The following is a 26,185-nucleotide window of genomic DNA, read 5'->3' as shown; positions in this document are numbered from 1 at the left end:
TAACATTTTTAGAAGGTCTCTTTCTATAAGTCTATAATATATAACTAAATTGTTGTATGTAAAGTAAATAAGGGTTTTAAAGAAGCTTTAATGTTTAAGAAGCTTCATTTAAAATTAAATTAAAATGCAGAGCCCCCCAGATCGGTGGCCAGGACCCAGGCAGTGTGAGTGCCACTGAAAATCAGCTTGCGTGCCGCCTTCGTCACATGTGCCATAGGTTGCCTACCCCTGATCTAGACTGTTCTCAGTGGTACTTAGAGATTTTAAGGACAGGCTTGACAAAGCCCTGGCTGGGATGATTTAGTTGGGGATTGGTCCTGCTTTGAGCAGGGGGTTGGACTAGATGACCTCCTGAGGTCCCTTCCAACCCTGATATTCTATGATTCATGTCTACACTACAAAGTTTTGCCAATGCAAGTTACATTGGCATAAAGCTGCCGCAGTTAGGATAGCACTTGTGCGCATGCATACTGCCTCCTTGTGTCAGCACCATGTATACTCACCAGGAGTTCCTGTTTCGATGCACAGTGCAGTGCACCATGAGTAGATATCCCAGTGTGCAACTCACCACCATCCAGCATACTACTTTTGGGGAAATTTGGCACTGCATGGTGGGGCAGAAATGAGTTGTGCTGGGGTGACTGGGACTGCATGGTCATGCAACTTTCTCCACCCCATAATGCCATCTCTATCCCATAATTTTTGTACCTATTTCAAAAATCCCATGACCCCATGTGGGACTTGTTGCTGTCTGCCATTTCCGACAGAAGCATGGAGCCTGCATAGCTTTGCACTATTGTCATGAACGTTATGAGCTCAGAAATCAGAATCCTCTGATATTTGCAGAGCCACACGGAACATGACCATTTCTTGGAGGGCAGATTGCAGTGGGACATAGTGAGAACCAATTCAAGATTGTTGGTGAAGTTCGTGGAGCAGCTGCAAACAGTGGAGTGCGCACTTCTGGACCCAAGAAATGAGCATTGCCTGGTCGGATCGCATCATCATGAAGACTTGGGATGATGAGCAGTGGCTGCATAATTTTTGGATACGCCAGGTCACATTCGTGGATCTGTGTGACGAGTTCTCCCCAGCCCTCCAGTGCAGCGTCACCAGAATGAGAGCTGTACTGAGCTATCAGTGGGAAATCATTTGGAGTTGGAAAATCTACTGTGGGAGCCATTCTCATGCAAGTGTGCAGGTCCGTTAGTCCCTTCTTGCTATTCAGGACAGTGACTCTCAGAAATGTGCAGGACATAATGTATGGCTTTTCAGCTATGGGGTCCCTGAACTGCAGTGGAGCGATATCTGTATTTGGCACCAGACCACCTTGGCAGAGAGTACATCAACAGAAAGGACTGTTTTTCTCTGGTTTTGCAAGCGCTGATAGATCACCAGAGATGCTTCACTGACATCAATGTTGGCTGGTCACAGAAGGTGCATGATGCTCATATATTTAAGAACACAGGACTTTTCAGAAAGTTACAAGCAGGGACTTTCTTTCCCAATTGGAGGTATACCAGTGGCGATGTTGAAATGCCAGTAGTGGTGCTGGGAGAGTCACCCTTTACTTCCCTGGCTCTGAAGCCGTACACTGGCCACCTTGACAACATCAAGGAAAGATTCAACTATCAGCTCAGCAGGTGCAGAATGACAGTCGAATGTGCTTTTGGTAGGCTGGAAGGGCGCTGGTGTGTTTAATTACAAGTTTGGATCTCATTGAGAAAAATATCCTAATGGTTATAGCAGCCTGCCTCAGGCTGCGTAATATCTGTGAAGAAAAGGGGGGAAGTTCCTGCCAGGGTGGAGGTTGAACAGCCAGACACAAGGGCTATCAGAAGAGTTCAGTGCGGATCCCTACAGCTCAGGGAGGCTGTGAAAGAGCACTTTAACACAGAGCCAGAGTAATACGTTGTGGCGTACTGTGCTCTACCTGGCCCTGCTGTTTGGGGGCCTCTTACAAACTGTGTGGTGCTTAGTAAACATCTATGAATATGACACTGTCAATGCACCTATTAATTTTCTGGTATTGCTGTACATTGTATGATGATTACATTGTGTTTGTCACTGGTCCCATGAGTTGTGTCACACAGTACAATAACAACTAGGTGGGTGCTTTCACTACCACTAGGTATTCTGCAGCATATGTTGGGAAGATATGTATAAAGATATCGGTATATCTTTATAAAGATTAGTTATTTTCCAAACAATAGTCTTTTACTGAGTAACAGAAACCCTTAAAAAAAATTCTGAGCAAGTTAAAAGCAAATACATTAAAGCCTTAATAAATGTATGGAACAGAGTTTAAAGAAGGGAAAGGAACAGTCATGTCCACTTTAGCTGCACATACATCAACAATGGCTCTCACAGATTAGTGTATGTGAAGCTGGGGTTGTCCTAAATGTCCCCCAGTGTGGAGTGGAAGGGCTAGGGGATGCGACTCTTGATGCCACGTGGAATGCTGAGGAGGGACGAAAGGGGGTGCTATGTTGGAGTTCTCTACGGACTGCAAAAGGAGGTGAGCCTGGGATTGTTGAACCTGTAGATCCACAAGAGTCTGCAGCATCTGTGTTTGCTGCCAGAGAAGTCCCGTTATGTCCTGGTGCAATCCCCTCTCTGACTCCTGGGCCTTTCTCTTGTCCGCTCTTTCCTTCTCCATACGGCCTGCAACATTCACCCTTCAGACTCTCTGCTCATGGTCCAATGCAGCACTGGCTTGCAGAATCTCACCAAACATATCCTTCTGTATTGTTTGCTTCCTTCTCCTTATCATGGTCAGGTGTTCCGTAGGTGTGGAGGAGGAAACACCTCAGGGCTGCAATGGCACCAGCTACAGATAAAAGACATAGAGGTACCATTGTCGGTATAGTCACAAGTGAAAGCAAAAGTTAAGATTCAGCACTCTCTTTTTTTGTGCCTCTAAAATTTTAAACAAGACATGCTTATTGATGCTTCTGCTTGGGAGTGCTTGTGCACAGCGCCACTTACCACTCCAGCCACGGTAAGTATGACTCACCAGCGGTGAGGGAAATGATGAAGGAATTGCTTGGTTGCATGAAGCTATGGGTGTAGGGCAATGGCACTGGATACTGGCACCATTTTCCACAGGCAGTGGTGATTTTATCTGATATCTCACTCTTGAGAGTAACAAAGGTTGAGAGAGCACAACTGCTGCTGGTGTCTCGAAGCTGCCTGGGCCCATATGCCGCTAGCCCATTTACTGCATGGTGCCTGCTGAAGTTATTGCTGACAGGTGTGGGAAAGTGTCCTACCGTTGTGGAAGAAATAAGGACACTTTCCCTAGAAACCTTCAGGACAGGATTGCACTGTACCTCCATGGAAGTTTCCTGAGATCTCTCAGGAGGATTCAAAGGACATCCCTCTGTATATAAACAAACTGTTTTTCATGTCTCCCTAGTCACATGTCTCCCATCCTCCTCCACTTCCATCTCACTGTTCAAACCAGGTGCCTGTGACTTGGGATCCTTGGGAGTAACTATGGTGTTGTGCGGGGTGATGATGGTGGGGTTTCCCCCAAGTGTGGCATGCAGCTCTTTGTAAAAGCAACAGGTGTATGGCTTGGTGCTGGATCAACTGTTGGTCTTTCTGGTCTTCTGATATGCCTGCCACAGTTCCTTCACTTTCACGCAGCACTTTTGCTGATCCCTGTCATACCCCCTTCTCCTGCATCCCCTGTGCAAGCTGCTCAGAGATGGCCACATTTCTATGGCTGGTCCGTAGCTGTGCTTGCACAGCCTCTTCTCCCCACAGGACCAGAAGATCCAGTATCTCCTGTCTACTCCAGGCTGGAGTGCGTCTGGAGTGTGTAGGCGGCATGGGCGGTGGGTAGGGGAGGCCAGGCCTCCCCAAACAGCCAGGGGTGGCCCTGCCCACACTCCACCCCCAGGGCCCTGCTTCAGCAGAGCCACTGGGCTCCAGGGGCTAGGGCCATGCTGCCCATCTTCCCAGAGCTGTGCCGGCACTGCGTGCTCTCCCTCCCAGCACTCCGGGGCCGGGGAGGGGGGCTGCGGTGGCACTGTGCGCTCTCCCTCCCGGTACTCCGGGCCTGGGGGGGCTGCGGTGGCACTGCGCACTCTCCCTCCGGCGCTGGGGGGGGGGGGCTATGGTGGCACTGTGTGCTCTACCTCCCAGCACTCCGGGGCTGGGGGGGGCCTGGGGGGCTGCGGGTACTAGCTAGCCTGGGGCGAGGGCTGGCGGCCATGGTGGGGGGGACTCTGGGTTCTGGGGTAGGGGTGGAAGGGGCAGGGCCTCAGGTGGAACGGGAGGGAATGGGGGCTAGCCTCCCCCATCCAGCGGTTCACGTGCCTACACAGTACGATCAGTTGAGCAGTTGCACCCAACAATGGAGAGCTGCTAGTTGTGCTTGCCAAGCTGTGCAATAAGGGAAAGTCATTTCAAAAATTCATGGGGTTTTAAATGGTGAGGGGGCTTCTGGTCTCTGTGACCTCTGGGAAGTGAAGTTCACAATTGTCAGTGTCGGGTATTGTGGTACAGCTGCTGGAGGACTGATCGGGTCTACATAGATAAGGCAATGTCTACATTCACACTGCGTCAACCTCAATACATTGACCAGGGCTGGCTCCAGGCACCAGCTTAGCAAGCAGGTGCTTGCGGCAGCCACTCCGGAGGGGGACGGCACGTCCAGCTATTCGGCGGCAATTCGGCAGAGGGTCCCTCACTCCGCTTGGGGCGGCAACAACGTTGGAGCCGGCCCTGACCTTGACCATGGCTCAATGACACTTGGGGAGATGATGTTATTAGATCAGTGTAATGGACAGCTTACATGGAGGGGAGATAAATGTAAGTGTAGATACATGCACAACTAGCTCAACAGCAGGGTGGCTTAAATCGACTTAACTTTGTACTGTAGACCAGGCCCAAGACTCAGTGGGGCTAGTTGAAGTCATGACTGTACCCTACCCCACCCCCACCAGGGTCATACATCAATTACCGACACTGAGGTTAAAAACTACCTATGCCTTGTCTTCACTAGGATTTTACATTGGGATAGCTAACTCAGGTTAGATAACTCTAAAACTACAAAAAGCAACAGAGGGTCCTGTGGCACCTTTAAGACTAACAGAAGTATTGGGAGCATAAGCTTTCGTGGGTAAGAACCTCACTTCTTCAGATGCATCTGAAGAAGTGAGGTTCTTACCCACGAAAGCTTATGCTCCCAATACTTCTGTTAGTCTTAAAGGTGCCACAGGACCCTCTGTTGCTTTTTACAGATTCAGACTAACACGGCTACCCTTCTGATACTCTAAAACTACAGAACCTTGTCAGGGCCTTGAGAGATAAAGGACAAATTCATCTCTTCTCTTGAACAGATAAGGTACTGTATGGCATGCGAATCCTGTCAAAAGAGCTTTTAAAGACATATATGTATTTGACAAAAAGGGTATACCAATCTGACAGTATTAATTAATCTTAATATTTTGTATTTAGGATCTTCCTCTGTTCCCATGGAAATCAATGGGAGTTTTACCTCTGACTTCAATGAAAGATCAGGAGTGGTGCCTTTCATCTAAAAATCTTAAAGCATTAATTAATTGAGTAGACCACAATGGATCAAATCCTGTGAATTTCTTTCTTTTTGTTTTAAATTTAAATAAGTTGACAACATCCAATCTGATTTGCTTTAAATCTGGTACACAGGGCCTAGGCCCTGAGCCTAAAAATCCTTACTTATGTAAGTAGTCTCTTCTCCTACGAGCAATCCCACTCAGGAATTATTCAGGTGAGTTATTCAGATCCTTCAATTTGAATAGGATAAATTTAATCCTAGAGTGATTATTTTTCCTTATTAAGTGACTGATTTATGGCATTTGTAATGAAAATGCCAGGAGAACTTTAGCTGTAAATGTTGCAAATGTTCAAATGTTTCCCATTAGGTCCCTTTGTGCAATGTCATAAAAGGCAAAATTTGGAAAACGGGAGAACACAGCTAGTATATATTCTGCAACAATCAGATAACAAGTAAAATAATCACCACTTATCAACTGAAAGATTCAAGAAGTAAAGGTGCAACTCTGAGATACACTTTAGTGAGGGAAACTGGATTACTACAATGCTTTGTATTTCCTCCCTTTTGGCTGCCTCATTAATACATGAAAAAGCTACTCCTGCAGTGCTCTGATGCTTTCAGTATACTGTGTCCCACACAAAACAATAAATAAACAGAACTTGGATTTTCATATAGGAACCCTAGAGCATATAGTTTTAGCTGGTTTTCATTGGCTAGATCCTAACCCAGGGTTAGGCAACCTATGGCATGCGTGCCAAAGGCGGCACACGAGCTGATTTTCAGTGGGTGGACTGCCTGGGTCCTGGCCATGGGTCCAGGGGCTCTGCATTTTATTTTAATTTTAAATGAAGCTTCTTAAACATTTTAAAAACCTTATTTATTTTACATACAACAATAGTTTAGTTATATATTATAGACTTATAGAAAGAGACCTTCTAAAAACATTAAAATGTATTACTGGCACGTGAAACCTTAAATTAGAATGAATAAATGAAGACTCGGCACACCACTTCTGAAAGGTTGCCGACCCCTGCCCTAACTTGACTGAAACAAGAAAGATCAGAGGTAGGATTCTGTGTGTCTGTGCTGGTATTACTCAGGAATCATTCCACAGAAGACAAAAACATTACCCTATATAGCACAGATCCAGCGGAAATGCTCTTGTTTCATCCTAAATGGCATGTGTGTTGTCATGCTGTAAAAGTAGTGGGCCTGCTGAAAAGGACCCGAATAGATGGTTCTGGTCTTGCACTGCCCTAAGGAGCGGCATGGGAATGGTTAATAGAAATTAGAGTATATGATGACTAAACGAATAGAAGCAAATGAAATTAAGGGATTCATCTACTAAGATCATGTTTACAGCGCATATTTCTGCTCGCGTAGCTATCTCTGTCAATGGTGTGAAGAGGAGTGATTCCTGATCGACACAGCCTCTAGTGTAGATACAGTTATACTGGCACAACTGTGTGTTTTCCAGTATAGCTTGCTTTGCTCAGGATGGCTCCATTTAGCCTGTATAAAATAAGCTGCAAATTGGAGTGTTATGCTGCTAACGTACCTATACTGACAAAGCGCTCCTAGTATAGATATGGCCTAAAGCCTTGTCAACGCTACTGAATTTTACAAAAATATCCCCCCAGTTCTACTCTTACCTCAACTGAACTAGAGTTAGCACTAGTTAGGGTTGCCAAATCTGACTGAAGCTATTCCGGGAGATTTTTCCCCCCAACATGATGTAATATCATTTTCTTAAAATAGCCTATTAAAATCTCCCGGATTGCTTTCAATAGTCACTGGGAGATCGATGCCGATTCTGGGAGACTCCAGGCCAATCCTGGAGGCTTGGCAACCCTAGCACCAGTGGAGATCTAGGCTCCCAGAGCCCAGGAGTGCACACATGGCATTGGTGGCTTCTGGTGTTTCCCCACTGTACAGCTCCCACCAATGCTGATATCAGTTCATCGGAACTAGTGGTAGTATGGTGGGAATCTTTGTAAAATTCCCTACTACAGTCACATTCTAAAGCTTACTCTTTGTTCTTTCAAAGGAGCTCCTACATTCTTTGATTTTGCTGCTACTGACTTAAATGGGAGCAGGATTGGATCCAATGTGCTTCTTGTAAATCAAGGCTTTGAACTGAGAATGATCACTTCTTGGCCTTTTGACTAAGATCAAGTGCAGCATCTATTATTATCGGTTTAATGTCTGATGCATCTCTGGCTCGGGATTATGTATTAAATGGGTTTTTGGAACTAGAAGATGGTTTAGCAGCTTGCTCCTTCCTTTCCACAAAGTGTCTCCAGGACCTCCTTGGAGGAAGAAGGAGAGAGAAAGAACTGAGGATGTTCAGTCTGCTTGTTATAATACAGCAACTGGTTTAATGCAGGGATTCCCAAACTACCGTCCCGGGTAGTGCGCTGGTGCATGCAACTGCATTCTCCAGTCAAACTCTTAGTAAATCTTTAACTCCACGTGACTCATGTTGTAAGCTCATTCAGTGTTATACAAAACTCTGTTTTCCCTATTTGAACACCACAGTTTGATCTCAACATTTTTTAAAAGTGTAATTTTAGTAAAACTGGTTTCAAAGAGATCTTGAAGCATTTCTTTGAGTGCATATTGCTAGGGATTTCTATCATCACAATTGTTTACATTAAAATGAAAAGGAAATATGTACATTGTTTATTTACAGTGTTATAGTTTATATATATATGTAATAATTAAAATGAATAATTTTCCTCAAGAAGAGTTAATAGTGGGCTGTAGTGCCTATTGCAGCTGCATACATGGGCCTCAGGGGAAAAAGTTTGGAAACCCCCAGTTAAATGAATATGGAGCAATGAAGAAAGGCACTGCTTTGTATTATATCTTCCCGACCACTTTTAACAGTGTCTACACATAGTATCCCTCCTTTCAGCTTACCTAGACTCATTAAATGAAAGTCATGATTTGTGAGGGATAAGCATGGACACACTATAACCTAAATAAAACAAGAACAGAATTGCGGTTAGTTCCATCCCCAACCAATGGAATATATAAGTGTGTATGTATACACACACACACACACATGCTTTCACGAAAGTGTACTCACTACTTGTTTATTTCTTGGTTGTGGAGAATGTAATTCAAAATGAACATATTAGAATGTGCTGAAAGTTGTTAGAGAAAAAAAGGGAATTCAGGACATCTGAGTATTATTTCTATCTCTGATGTTGAATTTGGGTAAAATTGCTTGGCACCTGCGTGCAGTGTTGCCACCAGCTAGGTCCTTACACATCTGTCATTCCAAACAATCAGGAGCGCCTCTAGGTTCAACATTCTGTCCCTGCTCCCAGGTAAAGCACATGATCTTCTCACAGGTAACATGGGGAACATAGAAAAGAGATCTACTGCAACACATTGATCCCCCCTGTGGACATGAGACTTAGTGTTTCTCACTCCCTTAAAATGGGATGATAATACTTAGCTCACAGTGTGAAGACTAACTCACTATTTTGTAAAGCACTTTGAAATTAAAGAGCATTATAAAAGAGGTGAGTATTAGGACTTGTCCACACTTGAAAATTAATTTGGATGAAGGTACCACTCTTACTCTGGAATAAGAATGTCCAAAAATAGTTATTCAGGGATATTCCAGAATAGTTATTCTGGAACAACTCCATGTAGAAAAGGCTTTATTATACCTCGTTACCCTTCCAGAAATTATGTAAAATAATTTGTTTTGCTTGTTTAATTCATACTGTAGGCATTTTTAGACATAAAAAGGTCACAGAGGAGAGAAAGAAAAGGAATTGTGAATGACATACAAGAACGTGACCCGATGCCCTAACCTTGAGCATAAAATTTCTACAAAAGAGCGGGCTGGCGAGGGCACTGTGTTTGTACAGCGCCAACCACACGCCATTAGCACATAAATAACCATCAGATGTAATATACTGAAAATAACTGTCAGGCAGACAGACACGTGGAGCAACAAATGTCGATGCCACAAAATGCTGCGGAAAACCGAACCAAACCGGCGGGACTTTGGAGCAAGCCCCCAAAGGCTGCCTAGCGTGGCACGGTCCCGAAGGGCATGACCGGTCCCAGAAATGCCCGTGAGAGCGCAGTCACGAACCCGGCGGAGCGGCGCCCTCCAGCGCACGGCGTCACCCGGCTCGCAGCGGCGGGGCAGAACCCAGCCACCTGGCTTGCAGCAAACTTCGCCGCCGGTCTGCACGCGCTCGCCCTTCGCCTGTCCCCGCGCGCCAGCGGCGCTCCCGGGAGCGTTCCATTCCGCCCTGCGGAGGGGCTGCCCGCCGCCCGGGGAGGTGGGGGGCTCGAGCGCACCCCCTAGGGGCGTGCGGGGGGCGCTGCACCCGGCGGGTCACGTGCGTGTGACAGCCGCTCTCGCTGGCCGCGGCAGCCGCGCCGCAGTTCCACCCGCAGCAGCCGTCTCGAGCGCTCGTCGGAGCCGGATCGCGCGGAGCCCGGGCGCGCTGTGCAGGAGTCACCCAGCGGGTTGCACCGGGCGGGGGTCGGGCTAGACCGAGCCGCGGGGCCCAGGAGCTGCAAGCTGCAGGCGGCGGCGGTGGCGGCCATGGCGGGGCTCCCCTGAAGGAAGCGGCGAGGGAGGAGGAGGAGGAGGAGAGGAGAAATCTCTGCATTCCCTCCACCCCATCCCTGCGCGCGGACTCCCCGTCCGCCTCCCTCCTGTATGCACCGCTGAGACCGCGCGAGGACTCTGGCATCCACCGCAAGCCCCCCACGTTCCTCCCTTTTCTGTTGCAAACAAAGAGAAGAGAGAGGAGGGGAGAGAAAATCTCCTTGGCTCGAGTATGGCGGACCGCAGCCTTGAGAGCATGTCCCTGCCTCTGGAGGTGAGAGCCAGGCTGGCTGAGCTGGAGCTGGAATTATCGGAAGGTAAATGATTTGTGATCGTCCCCCTAATTTCCACCCCAGCCTCGCCCGCCGGGAGACCCGAGGGGACCCAGCCCCGGAGCTGTCTGCAGCTCCAAGGTGGTGGGAGCAGTAGGCTAGGAGGAGAACTGGGGAGTGGGGGGAGTGACACTTCAATGGGGGGGTTCCCTGGATGGTTGATTGTCTCTACTGCAGTGTGTAACCTCTAGTCCCCAGCTTTGTGTCCTCTTCTCCTGTGTGTATTTTCCATGGTACAATTGTTTCCTGTGAGTGTCAGTTTCTCCTGATATGTGACACAGGCTAAGGAATGGGGGGGGGGGAATCCCACAGAACATTGGGTTGATTTTTCCTCTTTCTCCTTGTGACTCTTGATGAGGAATTTGCTGCATTTTCAATTTCTCGGGAAACTGGTTCATTTAATATTTTTTTTGTGGTTGCTTTTATTTTCTCACTAATGCCTGATGGCGCCTGTTGTCTCTTTTTTCCCTGCCCCTTCCCCCCACTACCTTTTTCTGAGGCTGTGTAATTTTTTTTCTGACTGTAAATTCCTCCTCCTCCTCGCTGCCTCTCCTGCCACAGTGCTGGTGGAGATGGAAGAGGGGGCTTTGGCAGCAGGATTTGCTGCTCCAGTGTTGCATGTTTTATTACGGAAGATGGAAAAATCTTAAGGGCTGGGCTTGCAGGGATTCCTGTCCTGCCAAGAAAATGCAGTATTACAAAAATCTGCTATGTACTTTGTTACAAAACCTATTTGAATATATCCAGGGACTGGCGGTAAAGTCCATGCAGTTGAGTCAACATTTAAATCAGTTGCAACAAAATAATAATGTATAAGAAGGTTTATTAAAAAAACAGGTTAATTATTTCTTTAGGGGAAACAAGGATTTTACATTAAAAATGTTTAAACGACTTTTCTGTTTAATTGCGAGCTTGGGATCATTCTCCGGTTTGGTCTGTTTGGATGCTCCACGGATTCCCTGGATGGGAAAGATGTCAGTGTAATTCTCATATTATTATATTATTGTTCCTCTGATTTGGAGGATAAGCTGAAGAGACTAAACCCTCCACCCAGCGTGTCTCTCGCTTCACATTTTGATGTGTGTCAGATTGGGTTAAGTAACGAGATGTTCCGAATGATTATTTTGTATCAGGATTACTTATTGGTTGGCTACTAACGAGTTCATGTGTTCAAATGTCACACTAAATCTATAATTTGTATCTAATATATTCCTCTCTGGGGAAGAGAGTGAGACTATTTCTATATCATAACGCTAGAGTTTGCTGTGTCCAGGAGTAAAATTCTGCTGATGGTTGGTTGGTCCCTCTCACTTATCAAAGACAATTAACGTTCATCCACCTCTGAAAGGCTGTTAGAATGACGCTTAACAGAAGGGGGAAAAATAACCCAGCATGTCCCAAATTAGTCGTTGGAATAGCTCAATATATCTAACTTCATTTTTTGTAACGGTTTTAGAAGGGCTTGTTGCCAGAAAGTAAAATGCACTCATGCCAATTTCCACAGCAGGGAGGAGCTGATGTTGACATTGTATTTTCCTTTTAACGCTTTCAGGGTGAAGAGGAGAATGAGCTACTGGGATTGCTTGTGGCTCTGTGCATTGCTCTGAGTCCTGTAGCTTTTTTCAGTGCCCTGAAATCTTGAAATAAAGGAGACTAAAAAGTGAGACTGTCTTATTGCAACCTACTGTGCATTGATTGGCCCTTATCTGTGCTAATAGGGCCAGGAAAAGTGGACTGTTTATACTAGAGTATGCCTGATACCCAGCATTCTGCTGCAAGTAGAGATGCTGTTGAGTTCATATACACTACGATCTATATATCAACAGTATAGTAATGAAAACAAATTTAATATATACGGTATTTTCAGCATGCTATAATCAATCTGAATATAGCTTCCCTATGAATGATATATTTCTATGGTAAAGAACACAGCATAATCCAGTAATGTATTGAGGAAGTAGGATCTGGTTAGCCATTAGACATTTGTACACACATTAGTTCAGCTTCATCCCTGGTGTAATTATTTACTTCATTGGAGTTCCGGCAGGTGTGAACTTAGCCCACTAACAATATCTCTTTCTTTGTGCCACTGCACCCAACTTCTAGTGGACAGTATGGCCAGTGTCTTCAAAACATTGGCACCTATATTTTGGAACTCTAAATATGTGAATGGTTTAATATTTTTTTGGGGGGAGAGGGGAGACCGAGCACCATTGAAGTGACTTCACTTAAATGAGTGGTCTAAATGAAGTAAATCTAATGGTGATTGCAGGTGCTCAGCACCTCTGAAAATTAAGCCACTAATTTGTTAACTTTAGGCATCGACATTTGAAATTTTTGGCCTATGCCCATAATTTCCCAAGATAGATCTATCTCTACCTACAATATGATCACTAATTTTAGAAGCTGAAGTTGTAAGAGATCTAAGATTGGTAATGTGCTTTTCGCGCTAGCACAGTATTTTAAATGGTTTTCAGAGCAATTTTGCATTGCTAGGCCCTGATCCCACAAACATTTGTGGGTACTTAATTTTGCTACTTTGAACAGTTCCATTGAAATCAATGGCACTGCTCACAATAGTAAAGTTAAGCATATGCATCATATGCTTGCAGGATCAGGGTCTTGGTATGTGTTGGAGTTATGATATGCTAGTGTGTCTGTATATTAAGGCCCAGTTTCAGGAAACTCGTGAGAGCAAACAGATTCAGGAAAGCACTTAAGCACTTGCAGAAAGTTATGCATGTTCTTAAGTCCTATGAAAGTTAATGGGACTTAGAGATTAGCTTAACTTAAAGCATTTGCTTCCTGAATGAGGGCTTATGGAAGAAAACCGTTGTAGAGATGTTGATTGTGTGAAATGATTTATTGCACTGCTTATGCTTATATATTTTAGTGTGTCTGTCCAGCAACACCGTGTTGACACATCCACAAGCTGTGTGTCTTATAACTGTAAGTTGTACCAGTGCATTCTGGGACTCCTGGTGCATCTGTCCCATAGTGCAAAACACACTTGTGGGCACCAGAGGCTTTTGGGCAACTTCCAGATGAAAATTGCTGCATTTTAGAAAGGAGTGAGCCATTGATTGATTGTTTGTGGTTTCTTATTCTAGAGCTAAATACTTCTCAGGTGTTGTAATCAGCTCGTACAAATGATGGGCTCAATCCTGCAAGTATTTATGCATGTGCAGAACTTCTTAGGTATTAGTAGTCTCACTGGAGAGCAGTGCTGTGTCACAGGCACACAAGACACTGTATGGATCTTACAACCTCAGTGTCTTTCAGCTTGTTTTTTTGCAGGGGGGGAGCAATATATTTTCACTTACAAAGAGATTCTGATCTTCTTGCTCAAGCTGAGTAGTGCCTGACTTCATGCAAAATCTCATTGAATTCAGTGATCAGGGTAACCACACTACTTGCCAGGTAACCACACGACCTGCCCCATAATCAGTTAGGGTATGATGTGACGTGTATGGGACAAGGTAAGGTAGTGTCCTATGATTTTTGTCCAAATCTTGAGGCTGACTTGCATTGCTTTGTGAGGAGGAGATGTGCATTCTGAAAGTGTTGAATTTGTAGGGCTCATGTTGTGATTGTCAGGGAAGACTGACCAAACTTCTGCAGCAATCCTTGTCTACATTTCCACTGGTGACAGGCTTACCTCTGGTGAAGTCTGAAAATGATTGATTATTTTTAAAAAAAATACAATTGTTAAAGAGTTTTAAAATGTAGTATGAGTGTAAATTCAGTTAACCATTTTCAGATCATGTTATTTTTCTTAATATGATTTAAAAGTTGGTGTGGCCAGAGTCTCAAGAACCTAAGCAAAAACCTGCAAAAACCTTATAGTGTATGTCTTCAGTCTAAATCCATGTGAGTTGGTGAAATATGTATGTGTGTACTGTAAATTCATCACCTGAGGAGTAAAGTCCACTTTCATGTTAAGTGTTGAGGTGTAATTTTATGTTCAGTTTAAGGCATTAGTATATACTTTACCATGAAGTTTTCCTTTAATGTTGGAGCAGGGAGAAATGTTACAGTGTATCTCTGAAAATATAGAAATGCAAAACAATAGTTTGTGAAGGTGTTTTAGGTAAGTAGTGGGTCTTCTATCATCCAGTTCAATATTCTCTAAGATGTTTGGCATTTGTATGAGTGTGTGTGCATGTACACTGGCAGATTACTTGCTTGCTCTGAAGCTCTGTAGTAGTTTCCACTGTTTGTACTGGTGCTTGCATAGCTGATGAACTGTAGCTCTTCTGGGCTGATGCAATCAGCATCTCACTTCACAGTGTGGTTCTTTAAGGCTGTTTGCAATTTTATGAGCCTTTAGTTTTCTAACCCTGTATAATTTTTTACTGGATGGAATTAGATGAATCATCTTATTTTCTACTAACTGAACATCTGATGTAATAGTAATAAAAGTGTTTTGTAAATGTCTTTGCATTAGAAAATATCAAAATTAAAAGACTCATCCATTTCTTTCTTACCAATTAGAAAGATTTGCTGTAGAAATACTTCTTTCTTTTTTTGTCTTAGTTTAAGGATACACAAGATTACACTGCCCTTTAAATTACTTTCTGATCCTAAATTAATTGGGAAAAGATGCTTTACATTTCTTCCATTATTTTATCCAAGTGTCCGATAACCTTGTAGAAACACTTAAGGAACCACAGATGCCATATGGAAAATGGGAAAGACATCCTGTTCAGAAATTATTCTCACTGTATGCTGTATATGTTAATTTCTTTCCTCCTTCATTTTAAGAATATGAGGCATAGAGTTTTTTCTGTATGAACCTTTCCCAAAAGAATATTTTTCATAAAATGTCAGCAGAGGGTCTGGACACACATTCAGCTAATTAATTTGGCCCTCAGTTTTAGTTATGTCCATTGGCCCCATTATGTGCATTCATGTTTGGATTTATTGCGTTGTTGTTTGGCCCAGGTTGCAAATTAATTTATTGGTTCTAGGGCTCTTTGTGCCCCACCCCCATCTCTTCTTTTTGTGTCTGTTACTATGCAGTGTTTCCTTCAGGATAGGAAAGCAAGGGCCTCATACACTACTAGAATCATACAGTCAGCAAAAATACAAGTGCTTTCAGAAGGGAGATGTAGCTGGCAGGGTCTACCATGGAAACTAAAAGCAGCAAACCTGCATGTCTGGATATACTCATCGGGTTGGGGCCGGGGAACTTTAGTTCCTATAGTTAGTACTTAAGCGTGATGTTAGCCAGCTGACCCTGTTCCAGCATAGCAGGGTTAAGACTGTGGAAACCTGAATAACTACCATACCTGTATGAATCTGGGGACACGATAATGCTTTTGCTTTAATTCATTCTTCAACAGATGGTACTCTAGCAAATGGGTACAACCAACCTGTCCAGTGGGATCTAAAGAAACTTTTTTTTTCCTTTAAGGTGAAGCTCTTGTCATCAGTTGTGCTGGACAGTGCCCTGGTTTGAGAGTGAGAGCAAGAGAGCTGATTGATTGTTTTATAAATGCAGCCAGATTCGCTCATGAGTTAACGCTCTCATTTAAAGCAAAGGAATCAGAGCTTTAATATTTGCTACATTTGAAGTTATTTGGCTTTGCTCTGATATCTGAACTCAAGACCTTTAGTGGATGTTGATGCATCGCAAGGATTTCCTATTGGCGCTAGTGTGCCTTGGCTACTCATTTATTTGAAATGCATTTTAATGTCTTGTAAAACATACTATGCATATTCCAAGGATTTCCCCCAAACAGCTCTCCTGAAAGTATGCTGTAAATACACCATTATTTGAGGTTGCTATTGAGCAATGTTTATGGCGAAGCGTTACACTTGATAGATCATTCAGATGATCAGTACTGTGTTACACAACTTTGCTTCTCTTCTCAAGGACGTGTGAAAATTGCCTCAGGGGCATCAGTTTTGTTGGTAAAGCAGCTAGCCAGCAATTTATTTCTAACAAGAATAAATGGAGTGAGGGCCTGGCCTTTCTGACACTACATGTTGCCTATCTCTTGTTCTACTGCACAGTCCAGCGGGTAAAAACCTTATATTACTTTCCCTTGCCAAACTATACAACTTCATGTATATTGTTGTTCAAAATAAACAGGTATATCTCCACATTTAGTTATCTCATAGAACTGGAAGGGACCCTGAAAGGTCATTGAGTCTAGCTCCCTGCCTTCACCAGCAGGACCAAGTACTGATTTTTGTCCTAGATCTCTAAGTGGCCCCCTCAAGGATTGAGCTCACAATCCTGGGTTTAGCAGGCCAATGCTCAAACCACTGAGCTATCCTTCCCCCCACTATATGATACCTTTATGCTATAAGAAGATAGTCTAGCCCACATCTAAAAATATTCTTCCATATTTTGGAGTGTGCTGTCACATTTAGATTCAAACAGTCTTTACCCCAGTAACTCCATTTACTCCTTCATATAAAGGGAAGCACAGATTAAACTTCCCTTTAATTATTTTCAGAAAACTGATTATTAAAAAAATCTCATTCTATATGTAACTCAGGTATAATGGGAATGGAGAGCAGTAGAAAGATAAGTGTCTCTCCAAAGGGGAGAGAGGGAGGCAGGCCTAGTCTACACATACAAATTAGATTGAGTTAGCTACATTGCTCAGGGCTGTGAAGTTTCACAGTGAGTGCTGTAGTTTGGTTGACCTAACCCTAATGTAGAGCACAGCTGGGTTGATGGAAGAATTCTTTCGCTGACCTAGCTACCACCTCTGGGAGAAGTGGATTATCTACATCAATGGAAAAACCCCTTCTGTGGTTGTAGGAAGTGTCTGCGCTACAGTGGCACACTTGTAGTGTAGACATAGCTAAAGAATCCTAAATGTACTGTATCCCTTCTGTACTTAAAATCCACTGACTTAATACGTTTTATAAGAGGATATTTGTATAAAGCATCAAGCAGGACTTTTTTTTTTTTTAAATAACTGCATTAATTCTTCAACAACTGTCAGACAAGATGACTCACTGCTGTATAAGAATTCACCACAGTACGTAGCAGATTTGACATAAACTCTTAATCCTTGTGAAATTTTGCATGTATATTTCCCACCTCCTCTGTGGGTGAGCTCTTGCCTATGCTGAAGTCCTGATGATCCCACTCTGCCCCCCTTCCTAAAGACCAGTTTTGGTGTCCCCAGTCATCTAGCTGAGGACGGGATGTGGCCCACTGTCCAGAGCTCATTAACAGTGTTCTGTAACTGTCTCGAAAGGTCACTCTTGTAATGTTTCCTTTCTTTCCTCAACTCATGAGGCTGAGATTGGTGCATTTCCAGTCCCCTGCTGTCCTGTGCAGTGTTTATTTCTGTCTCCTTCTTATGTTATTAAAGTAAGTATATGCTGAAAATTTTAGTCTTGGTTTCACATAATACCTCTTGACTTGGTGATGCAAATCAGAGAATTGCTTATTTTAGGGTTGTGCAACTCAGTCAAATGAGTTTTACAGTAATGTTAACTAGAGCTTCTAATTGCTTGATCAAGTTTTCAGTACCACTACTAAGTACATCCTTAAAAAACTATGAAATAGATTGGGGCACATTATCCTCTGCTGCAGTAAAGCACAGAGGGGCAACTCATCTTGAGGAATTCCCTGCAAATTGTTCCCTGAGGCAAGAGGTGCTTGGAAGGCCACAACATTAAGAGGATCTATGTTGCTTTGAACTGGAGTCTCCTGAGGCTTCTCAGTAGTAGCTGTTGAGGAGACCCAGAAGGAGTTAATGCAGTTCTAAGTACAAATGGGAGAATTTTAGACGGGGAGGTTTGCAGAGAATGGTGCTGAAGCATGGCCAGTTCTTGATTCCTAATCTTCTTTCTCTTCCCTTAAGCCTGGTGGAGTTCTAGCAGAGCGGCTTCTGCAGGATGCGAGGGGGGATGGCACTCCTGCACCCCCTTTTTGCAAGGGCAGTGAAATAACTAGGCCATCTAAGAAGCGATACTTGAGTTGCTTGATTTGGTCAACACTTAGATCACGTATATACAATAATATAGTTACCATAACTTTCATACATTGGTGTCTAAATCCGGATACACTGATCAACAGTAAGTATCCAGGTGTGGAACTGGGCACCCAAATGTACAGTAAAATTTTAAAATTAGGCCCTATGTGTTAACTGCTCGCAGGGACTTTTTTTTTTTTTTTAAATCATCCTACCTTGGGGAGTTTGAGTAAAGCCAACAAGAAAGCTGACTACCAGAGCGATTCTAACATGAAAAGAAAGAGCCATTGTGAAGAGTTGTTGTATGTTACTAGTGCTAATAATCAAGGGTTAGCTGAAAAGTGCAGAAATTATTCCTAGGGATGATAGACTACATGATGTTTCATTTCTAGAAAGCAGTATCAAGTATGGGTCTACTCTTGGGGCTTGTGGGGCCATGAATGCAGATATTTGTATGACTGAATAGGTAGGGCAGTAGCTAAGGAGGGAAAGAAGGGAAAATTAAAATATTGGTTGTTCTGAAACATAAATGAAATTGTAATATGAGGATCTCTGTCTGGTCCTGTTGCAATATATATGTCTTGTGACTTGCTATCTGGAGTCAGACAACATAGTATACCTGATCTAAGTTAATGATGACATCAGACATTTCTTTTTTCAAACATATTTTGACTACGTATGTAAATCAAAACTAAAAATATTAACAGATCCATCCAATTTCTTATATTAAAAGGAAAATTTTTGTGAAAAATGTGTCCCCTTTCTTTGGCTGAAAGAATTTGAATTCAGAAAGTTTTCAGCCAGCTCCACTGGAAATGTCAAAGTGTTGGTAATGGAACACTGTGTTTTACTTCTAGATCACTGGCTCAAAGGCTGCCTAGACTGGCAGAGGTTGAAAGTTTTTGGTTGGCTTTATGACCCGTGTGAAGTAAATTGACAGTCTTGTTCCTAGTGCACAGATGTCCACACCACAGAAAACAACTTTGTTGCTAGGATCTTTTTATTTAGCAATCCCTGCAGAAAGCCCAAGACTGAATGCACATAGCAGCTGAACTATCTTTTCATTGCCAAAAGTGGCCCTTTTAGGTTAAAGATGCAGTACGTTGGCAGGATGATGTGAGGAAGTTTTCACTTCTCTTGTCTATTTTGTACCTGTTTAGTGACCAAATGGAGGAAATTGGTCTTGAGGAATATAAATCTGGTATGTGTATTAGCACAAATTCACTTAATGTTTTTGAAAAGATTAAAAAATCATATAATTGTTACAGCTTTTTCATAACTCTGTCTACTTTCTAACTACACTTACATAAGTAATATTTCAGTTTCAAGTTTTAGACCTTGAAATCACAGCAAATAATTAATAGTTTAACACCTTTTTCTGACCATGAGTTTGTGAAACACATTGATTCACAATTCAGATTCCACTTAAAGATACTGTGCATGGATCAACAATTTTCATGGCTATTGCTCATTATTTTCTTGATACGCTGATGTTTCATTCTCCCACTACTGTCTTCAAGCTAGACTGCCACGCTGTCGTCATTTCAAGCAAATCCGAGGAAAATTGGGATCTTATACGCTCTCTTTTCCCCTTGCTGAGTGGAATGTGATTCAGATAAATAGCTAATATTTTGATGAAGCATCTGCACAAATAAAACCAGACTGCACTGTGGTGACATGTGAGCAGTTCCATTTTGCTAAAGAATCTTAAAATGAAAATTGCAATTCAAATGCTGTTATAGCTGTCTTTTAACAGATGTCTGAGGATGAACAAACAGCACTTATCTAGTGAAATGGCAAAATGCAGAGACTTAGGGATCTATCTTGCTACCATTGACATCAGTGGCAAAACTTCCATTGATTTCTAAGGGGGCAGGAGTAGCTCCTTATTCTATACAACATGATTAAATAGACTGAAGATGTAAACAAACCATTGCAAAATGCACACACCTTTTTTTGAGTGTAAAAATCTAGGGGTTAGCTTTATTTCCTTGGAGGCAGAAAAATATATTACATTGCTGGGCTGTTGGAGTGAATCTTAGTGCAAAGTGATAAAATAACAGATTGGCAACATTTTTAATTGGCTCAGTGTTATAATAGAGTAGGTTGGTTTGTTGTGAGGAGCAGCAACAAAAGTGGTTAGCAGGAATTTTATTTCCTCATTTTATTGTGGTATAAAATTGTATTGGAACTTATGTTTCTACTGATGATATGTTTGATCTCTCTGTGTGTCAACTACAAGCCTCAAGAGTTGGTGTCTGTGTGTAATATCTGCACCATGAAATTCTCTCCAGTTTTGCATAAAAGTGGTGCAGTAGTTTGAGAGTAAGACCCTTACTATGGTTGTCAGAAGTCCTGGGTTCAAGTGTTGTATGTCTGCTTTAATTGGAAGCTGCACTCTATTTTGAAAAGTGTTTACTCAGAAAAGAAGTTTGGAGTCACGGTGGATAACCAGCTTAACACTGACTCCCTGTGTTATGTGGCCAAGAGATCAAATGCAATCTTTGGATGTATAATCAAGGGAATACTGAGAAGAAATAGGGAGGTGTTATGATCACTTTATACAACCTTAGTGAGAGCGTTACTGGTACTGTGTCCGATTCTGATGTCCATACTTTAAGAAGGATTTTGGCAAATTGAAAATGGTTCAGAAAAGAGCTACAAGAATAAAGAAAGGCCTGGAAAACCTGCTTTACAGGGTACGTCTATGCTGAAATAAAAGATGGGGGTGCCAGAGCCCCAAAACTGCTCCAGAGCAGTTTTACAGCCTCACAGTCTATGCCCCAGGAGCCCAAGTTAGCTGACCTGGGACAGCTGTGGGGGTTTAATGGCTGTATAGACATACCCACAATGAGAAGCCAAAGAAGCTCAATCTATTTAGCTTAACAAAGAAAAGGTTAAGAGGTGACTTTATGTACTAAGAGTAACATATTTGGGGGAAAGATTTCTGATAGGAGAGGGCTCATTTACCTAGAAGACAAAGGCATAACGAGAGCTAGTAGCTGGAAGCTGAAGCTAGACTTATTCAGATTAGAAATAAGGCACACATTTTTAATAGGGTAATTAACCATTGAAGCAACATACCTAGGGATGTGATGGATTCTCCGTCACTTGAAATCTGTAAATCAAGACTTGATGTCTTTCTAAAAGATATACTGTAGCTCAACCAGAAGTAATGGGCTTGACGCAGGAATCGCTTGTTGAAATTCTATGACCTGTTTTATCCAGAAGGTCAGACCATATGGTCATAATGGGTGGTTCTGGCCTTAAAATCTATGAATATATGAATAAAAGTCCCAGCACAAAAGTAACTTGAGATGTCTCCCTTCCCCTCCCATCTTGTGCAATGTGGAATCTGTTTTAAAATTTGAAAAGACACAAACCTTCATACATTTTTAATTTATCAAAGTATCTTTTTAAAAACAACCTGCTGCCCCTCAAATTGGGGTTAGGTGACAATAACATTTTTTTGTCAAGTGTTATGAGTGGTATAGTTCATATCCATGTCCTCTTGGTAATTTTAAATACTGGTATTACAGCTGAGTGCTTAAGGTTTTACTGGTTCTTGCTAGTTTACAAATGATCAGTTAATATCTATATGCAATAACTTAAACAAAAAAAATCTGTATCCGCACCATAAATATCTATACACTCTGCAGGTTGACAGGATATTAAATACAGTTGGGTCAATAATATGGATTTCAAAAACACCCTTAGTACGTACTTACCCTATAGATCAGGGTTCGGCGACCTTTGGCATGTGGCCCATCAGGGAAATCCGCTGGTGGGCCGGGCAGGTTTGTTTATCTGCAGCATCCGCATGTTCGGCCGATGGCAGCTCCCACTGGCTGCAGTTTGCGTTCCAGGCCAATGGGGGCTGCGGGAAGTGGCGTGGGCTGAGGGATGTGCTGGCCGCTGCTTCCCCCATTGGCCTGGAACAGCAAACCGCAGCCAGTGGGAGCTGTGATCGGCCAAACCTGCAGACACAGCAGGTAAGCAAACTGCCCCGGCCTGCCAGCAGATTTCCCTGACGGGCTGTGTGCCAAAGGTTGATGATCCCTGCTATATATTGTAATGACTAATTCAGAAAAAGAACTAGATAAATTCATGAAGGATAGGTCCATCAATGGCTATTAGCCAGGATGGGCAGGGATGGTGTCCCTAGTCTCTGTTTGCCAGAAGCTGGGAATGGGCGACAAGGAATGGATTACTTGATTATCTGTTCTGCTCATTCCCTCTGGGGCACCTGGCAGTGGCCACTGTCGGAAGACAGGATACTGGGCTAGATGGACCTTTGATCTGACCCAGTATGGCCATTCTTGTATTCTTATGACTACTATATAGCCTATAAGTATCAGGTCAATAATATGGATTTTAAAAGCTTCCTATGTGTGAGTCAATAACCCACTTTTTAAATGGGAAATTATTCTTTTAAATAACCCGGTGAAAGAACCCAATTCTAAGATTGAAAATCCATCCTTAATATGCCCTATTATGCCTGAATATAGACGGGAGTTAAGATCAGAGTGTGTTATATAGTGTGCTGAAATATCTTGGCACAAGGGGGCAAGTACACACTTTGGTGTGTTTGCTTTGGTCCCATTTAAATCAAAATGTTTGTTTTTTCTGGTTAACTGAATATATGTATATATGGATTTTGGTTTTTTCCCTTCCCCTTGGAGTTTTGAATTTGGTTTTTAACTGTGTCAGCATAAGTGGCTACAATGCATCCTGTATTTCTATATTCTCCGTATACTGATTTGGAAATGGTGAGTGGCTCTTTCCTACTCCATGCTAAAAGCAGCAGCACAACCGGTTCTCATCAAAAGACTTTTAGCACTGCTCAGAATCGCTTTTCTTTGCTCTGATGTCTTTTCTTTTGCCTCACTAGACAGTCTCAACAACTCATATTTGTTCCTCTGCTTTCTGACAACGAGTGAAGGGTAGGAAAGATACTGGTAGCATATTTCTCCCTTCAGTCTGCCATCATGGGTTCCGTGAATGCTATGTATTTGCGTTGATGCAGCTGCTTACCCTGAGTAGGAGACAACTTGTCCCACGGGCCTCCCCCACACGCAGGCCTCCCAGGTGACCTGAGACAACCACTTGGGGAGGAGAGAGTACAAGTGAAGAACAGTCTATTCCTTCTAAGCAGCATAGAGGTCCATACACACAGAGAAAATGCAATCTTTCAGTAACAGTCAGAGAGGTAAGAAATGTGAACTTGCCTAGCATGGAGTCTCCCTTTTCTACTCAACCACGTTGTAGCCTTAGCTAGCAGTGCTCGTCAACCATGCTTAGTAGGAGGCCACGGTTATGCTTTGGTGGGTCTGCTACACCACCTTCAGCTTTGGTAAGACGTAGTAGTACTGGGCTCCAGTCCACAGGGGAGGAAGTGAGCTTGAGCAAGTTGGTTGGACTCTGGTGATTGAAAGGGAGCAGGGAGGGGGAAAGAGATCTCTTAAACCAAAAGAGAGCACAACACTGTCAAAGGAAAACTTCCCCATATTCCAGCTTTGAAGTGCCAAATCCTAAAGAGGTAGCTAGAAATTTTAGAGCAAAGAAACACCCTCTGTTCACTAACTTGCTCCCTAACAGCTTTCTCCTGAAAGTCTACCCCCATGCTGCTCAGTTTGTTCCTCCTTTATAACAGAAGCTAGCAGAGAAAAGTGGCCTTTTTTCTGTCCAGTGCCAGTCTCCTCATCTGCCTCACTGGGAGGTAGATTAACCTTAACTATCCCCTTCCTGTGTGATATGGAATATAATTACTGGAAAGGATAAGGAATATTCAGTATGGTCTGCTTTTTAGAGTAGGAGTATGGGGAGCAGAACTTGTGGATTCTTTTTTTAGCTCTAGAACTGAATACCCTTGACTCTAAGTCTCAGTTGCCCAAATGGGTATAATGATACCTACCTCACAGGGCATTAATTAATTAAACATTAATGTTTGAATACTGGTTTGGGATCCTCGACTGTTAGGTGTTGTATAAATGGCTGTTTTTAAACTCCATCACAGAAATGCTCATAGTTCTTCTTGGGAGCACAATACATTATCACCGAGAGTTCTGCAGAGCTATAGGAATCAAATGCAAAAGTTCCCAAATACTTGCATGGCCCTTAGTTCACCTGGGCAAGAATTTCAGTACTGCCATCCCCTCCGCTTCCCTCCCCTAAAGGAACAATTTGAAGCATGAAGTCAAGTGATTAGAAAACAAAGGATGAAATAAGAAGCTTCTCAGTGGCTTAAATACATGTCTGGAGGGAAGACAAAAAACGGTGAGGTTTACTAGTGTTTTGCCAAATGATGTTCCCCTGGCCGTTCCTCTACTCCCAGGATGAGATTCTGTTTGCACAGAAATAAATGGAAAAACTCACATTGACTTCAGTAATGCCCAGGATTTTACTCCTAGTGTTTGATGCACTTCCTCTTAAAGTAAAGACCAAGTATGACTAGAAACGTTAATACAGGTACTAGTCTCCTCTCTTCCCGATGTGTCTCAGTAATTTTTGATGCTAACATAACATCTTACAATTTCAAATCTCTACTGAGGTGGAACAAGAGCTAAAATCTACTCAGAGTGGGAAAACAATTAGAAAAAACACAATAGGGTTCAGACTCATGACTGGGGTTCTGAAGTGCAAACACAATGCAAATAATAATAATCATCCTGTTTTGTAGGAATGGAATTGTTTTTGGAACCTTAAATGTAATAGGGAAACTCATAGGGAATGCTTAATAAAAATAATTTGATATCAGTCTGCTCAAGATGAATAGAGGTCAGAAAAGTCCTATGGCACTCCTGTCATTCTCTAAAAGGAAATACATGGACTGAGATTTGCCTGACTGCTTTTGAGGTCTGCCATTTGGCAGAGAGAAAGTAGCCTCTGCTGGAAAACCTAGGCAGAGATGAACAGGTGGTTCTCTTGCTTTTATTGCTTCACCTAGTTGTGTTCAGTATGGTCTCTGATCACAGGGGATCCATTCTAAAGGATTACTGGATAATTATAGGATGACAGATCATTACTGTTTGTAATAACATATACCGGAAGCAAGAGAGGCATCCTTCACAGATGCATTTTTTGGTCTCATGAATGAGATTCCTGTGTTGTCTGCCTTCCCATCAGTTCTCTTAATCAACAAACTACTGTGTAAGACAAAGGAGGAGATTATTCGGGTTTATTCCCCTTTTGCCAGACTGTAGCTGTCACTGTGGTCTTCTTTTTTCATGCAGTGCTTGCCAAACTGATACCTTGGAGACTGAAGTCTTCTGTGCTTAAGGAGACTTAGCAGAAGTTCATGCTTTTGAGCAACCAACTACATGAAATTGGAGTATTATATAAACCTGCTGAAGTGCAAATGTTCTGATAATCATACTTGCTGCCTGTCTTTTGTTGTATTGCCACTTATCTTCAGACTAAAGATGTATCATGCACATTTAGGGCCAAAATCTGGTATCTTTACTCATATTGAATAGTACTTACCCCTATACTTGATGTCAATGCGTTGTGGAGTAAGATGCTACTTAATATGTGTACAGGACGGAGAATCTGGCCCTTGGAAAATAAAGAGCTTAATATACTTCATTTAAAAATATAGCTTTTTGGATCAGGATTCCATCCAGCATTTTTTTGTTGGTCTGAAGACCACCCCAAAAATATGCCATTTGTAGTCTATAATTAAAAAAGGAACATCTTGCAAAGAGCAGTTAATGCTTTATAGATGATGAAAGCTATTTGAATTGTTCAAGCATAAAGCACGGATTATAAACCATAT

General features: G+C 42.7%; 1 protein-coding gene and 1 pseudogene across 18 annotated transcripts in view; both read left to right on the top strand.

The window, feature by feature from the left end:
• The first annotated feature begins 7,693 nt into the window (after positions 1-7,693).
• On the top strand, positions 7,694-7,859 carry LOC112058892 (U2 spliceosomal RNA; annotated as a pseudogene).
• A 2,031-nt stretch (positions 7,860-9,890) lies between these two features.
• The window catches only part of DIP2C (disco interacting protein 2 homolog C), a 472,758-nt gene continuing 456,463 nt past the window's right edge, over positions 9,891-26,185 (top strand). For 6 of the 18 annotated variants that reach the window (XM_005308092.5, XM_005308090.5, XM_024100871.3 and 3 more), the window contains exon 1: positions 9,898-10,450. In XM_005308092.5, the coding sequence (XP_005308149.1) occupies positions 10,366-10,450 (85 nt within the window). In that variant the 5' untranslated portion in view covers positions 9,898-10,365. Of the gene's footprint in view, positions 10,451-26,185 lie in introns of all 18 variants that reach the window. The other 12 variants (XR_010598211.1, XM_042858891.2, XM_005308087.5 and 9 more) reach the window with 5 other exon arrangements.

Source organism: Chrysemys picta, chromosome 2 (genome assembly GCF_011386835.1).
Source record: "Chrysemys picta bellii isolate R12L10 chromosome 2, ASM1138683v2, whole genome shotgun sequence".
Classification (NCBI taxonomy): Eukaryota; Metazoa; Chordata; order Testudines; family Emydidae; genus Chrysemys; species Chrysemys picta.
This window is presented reverse-complemented; position numbering and strand designations above follow the sequence as displayed.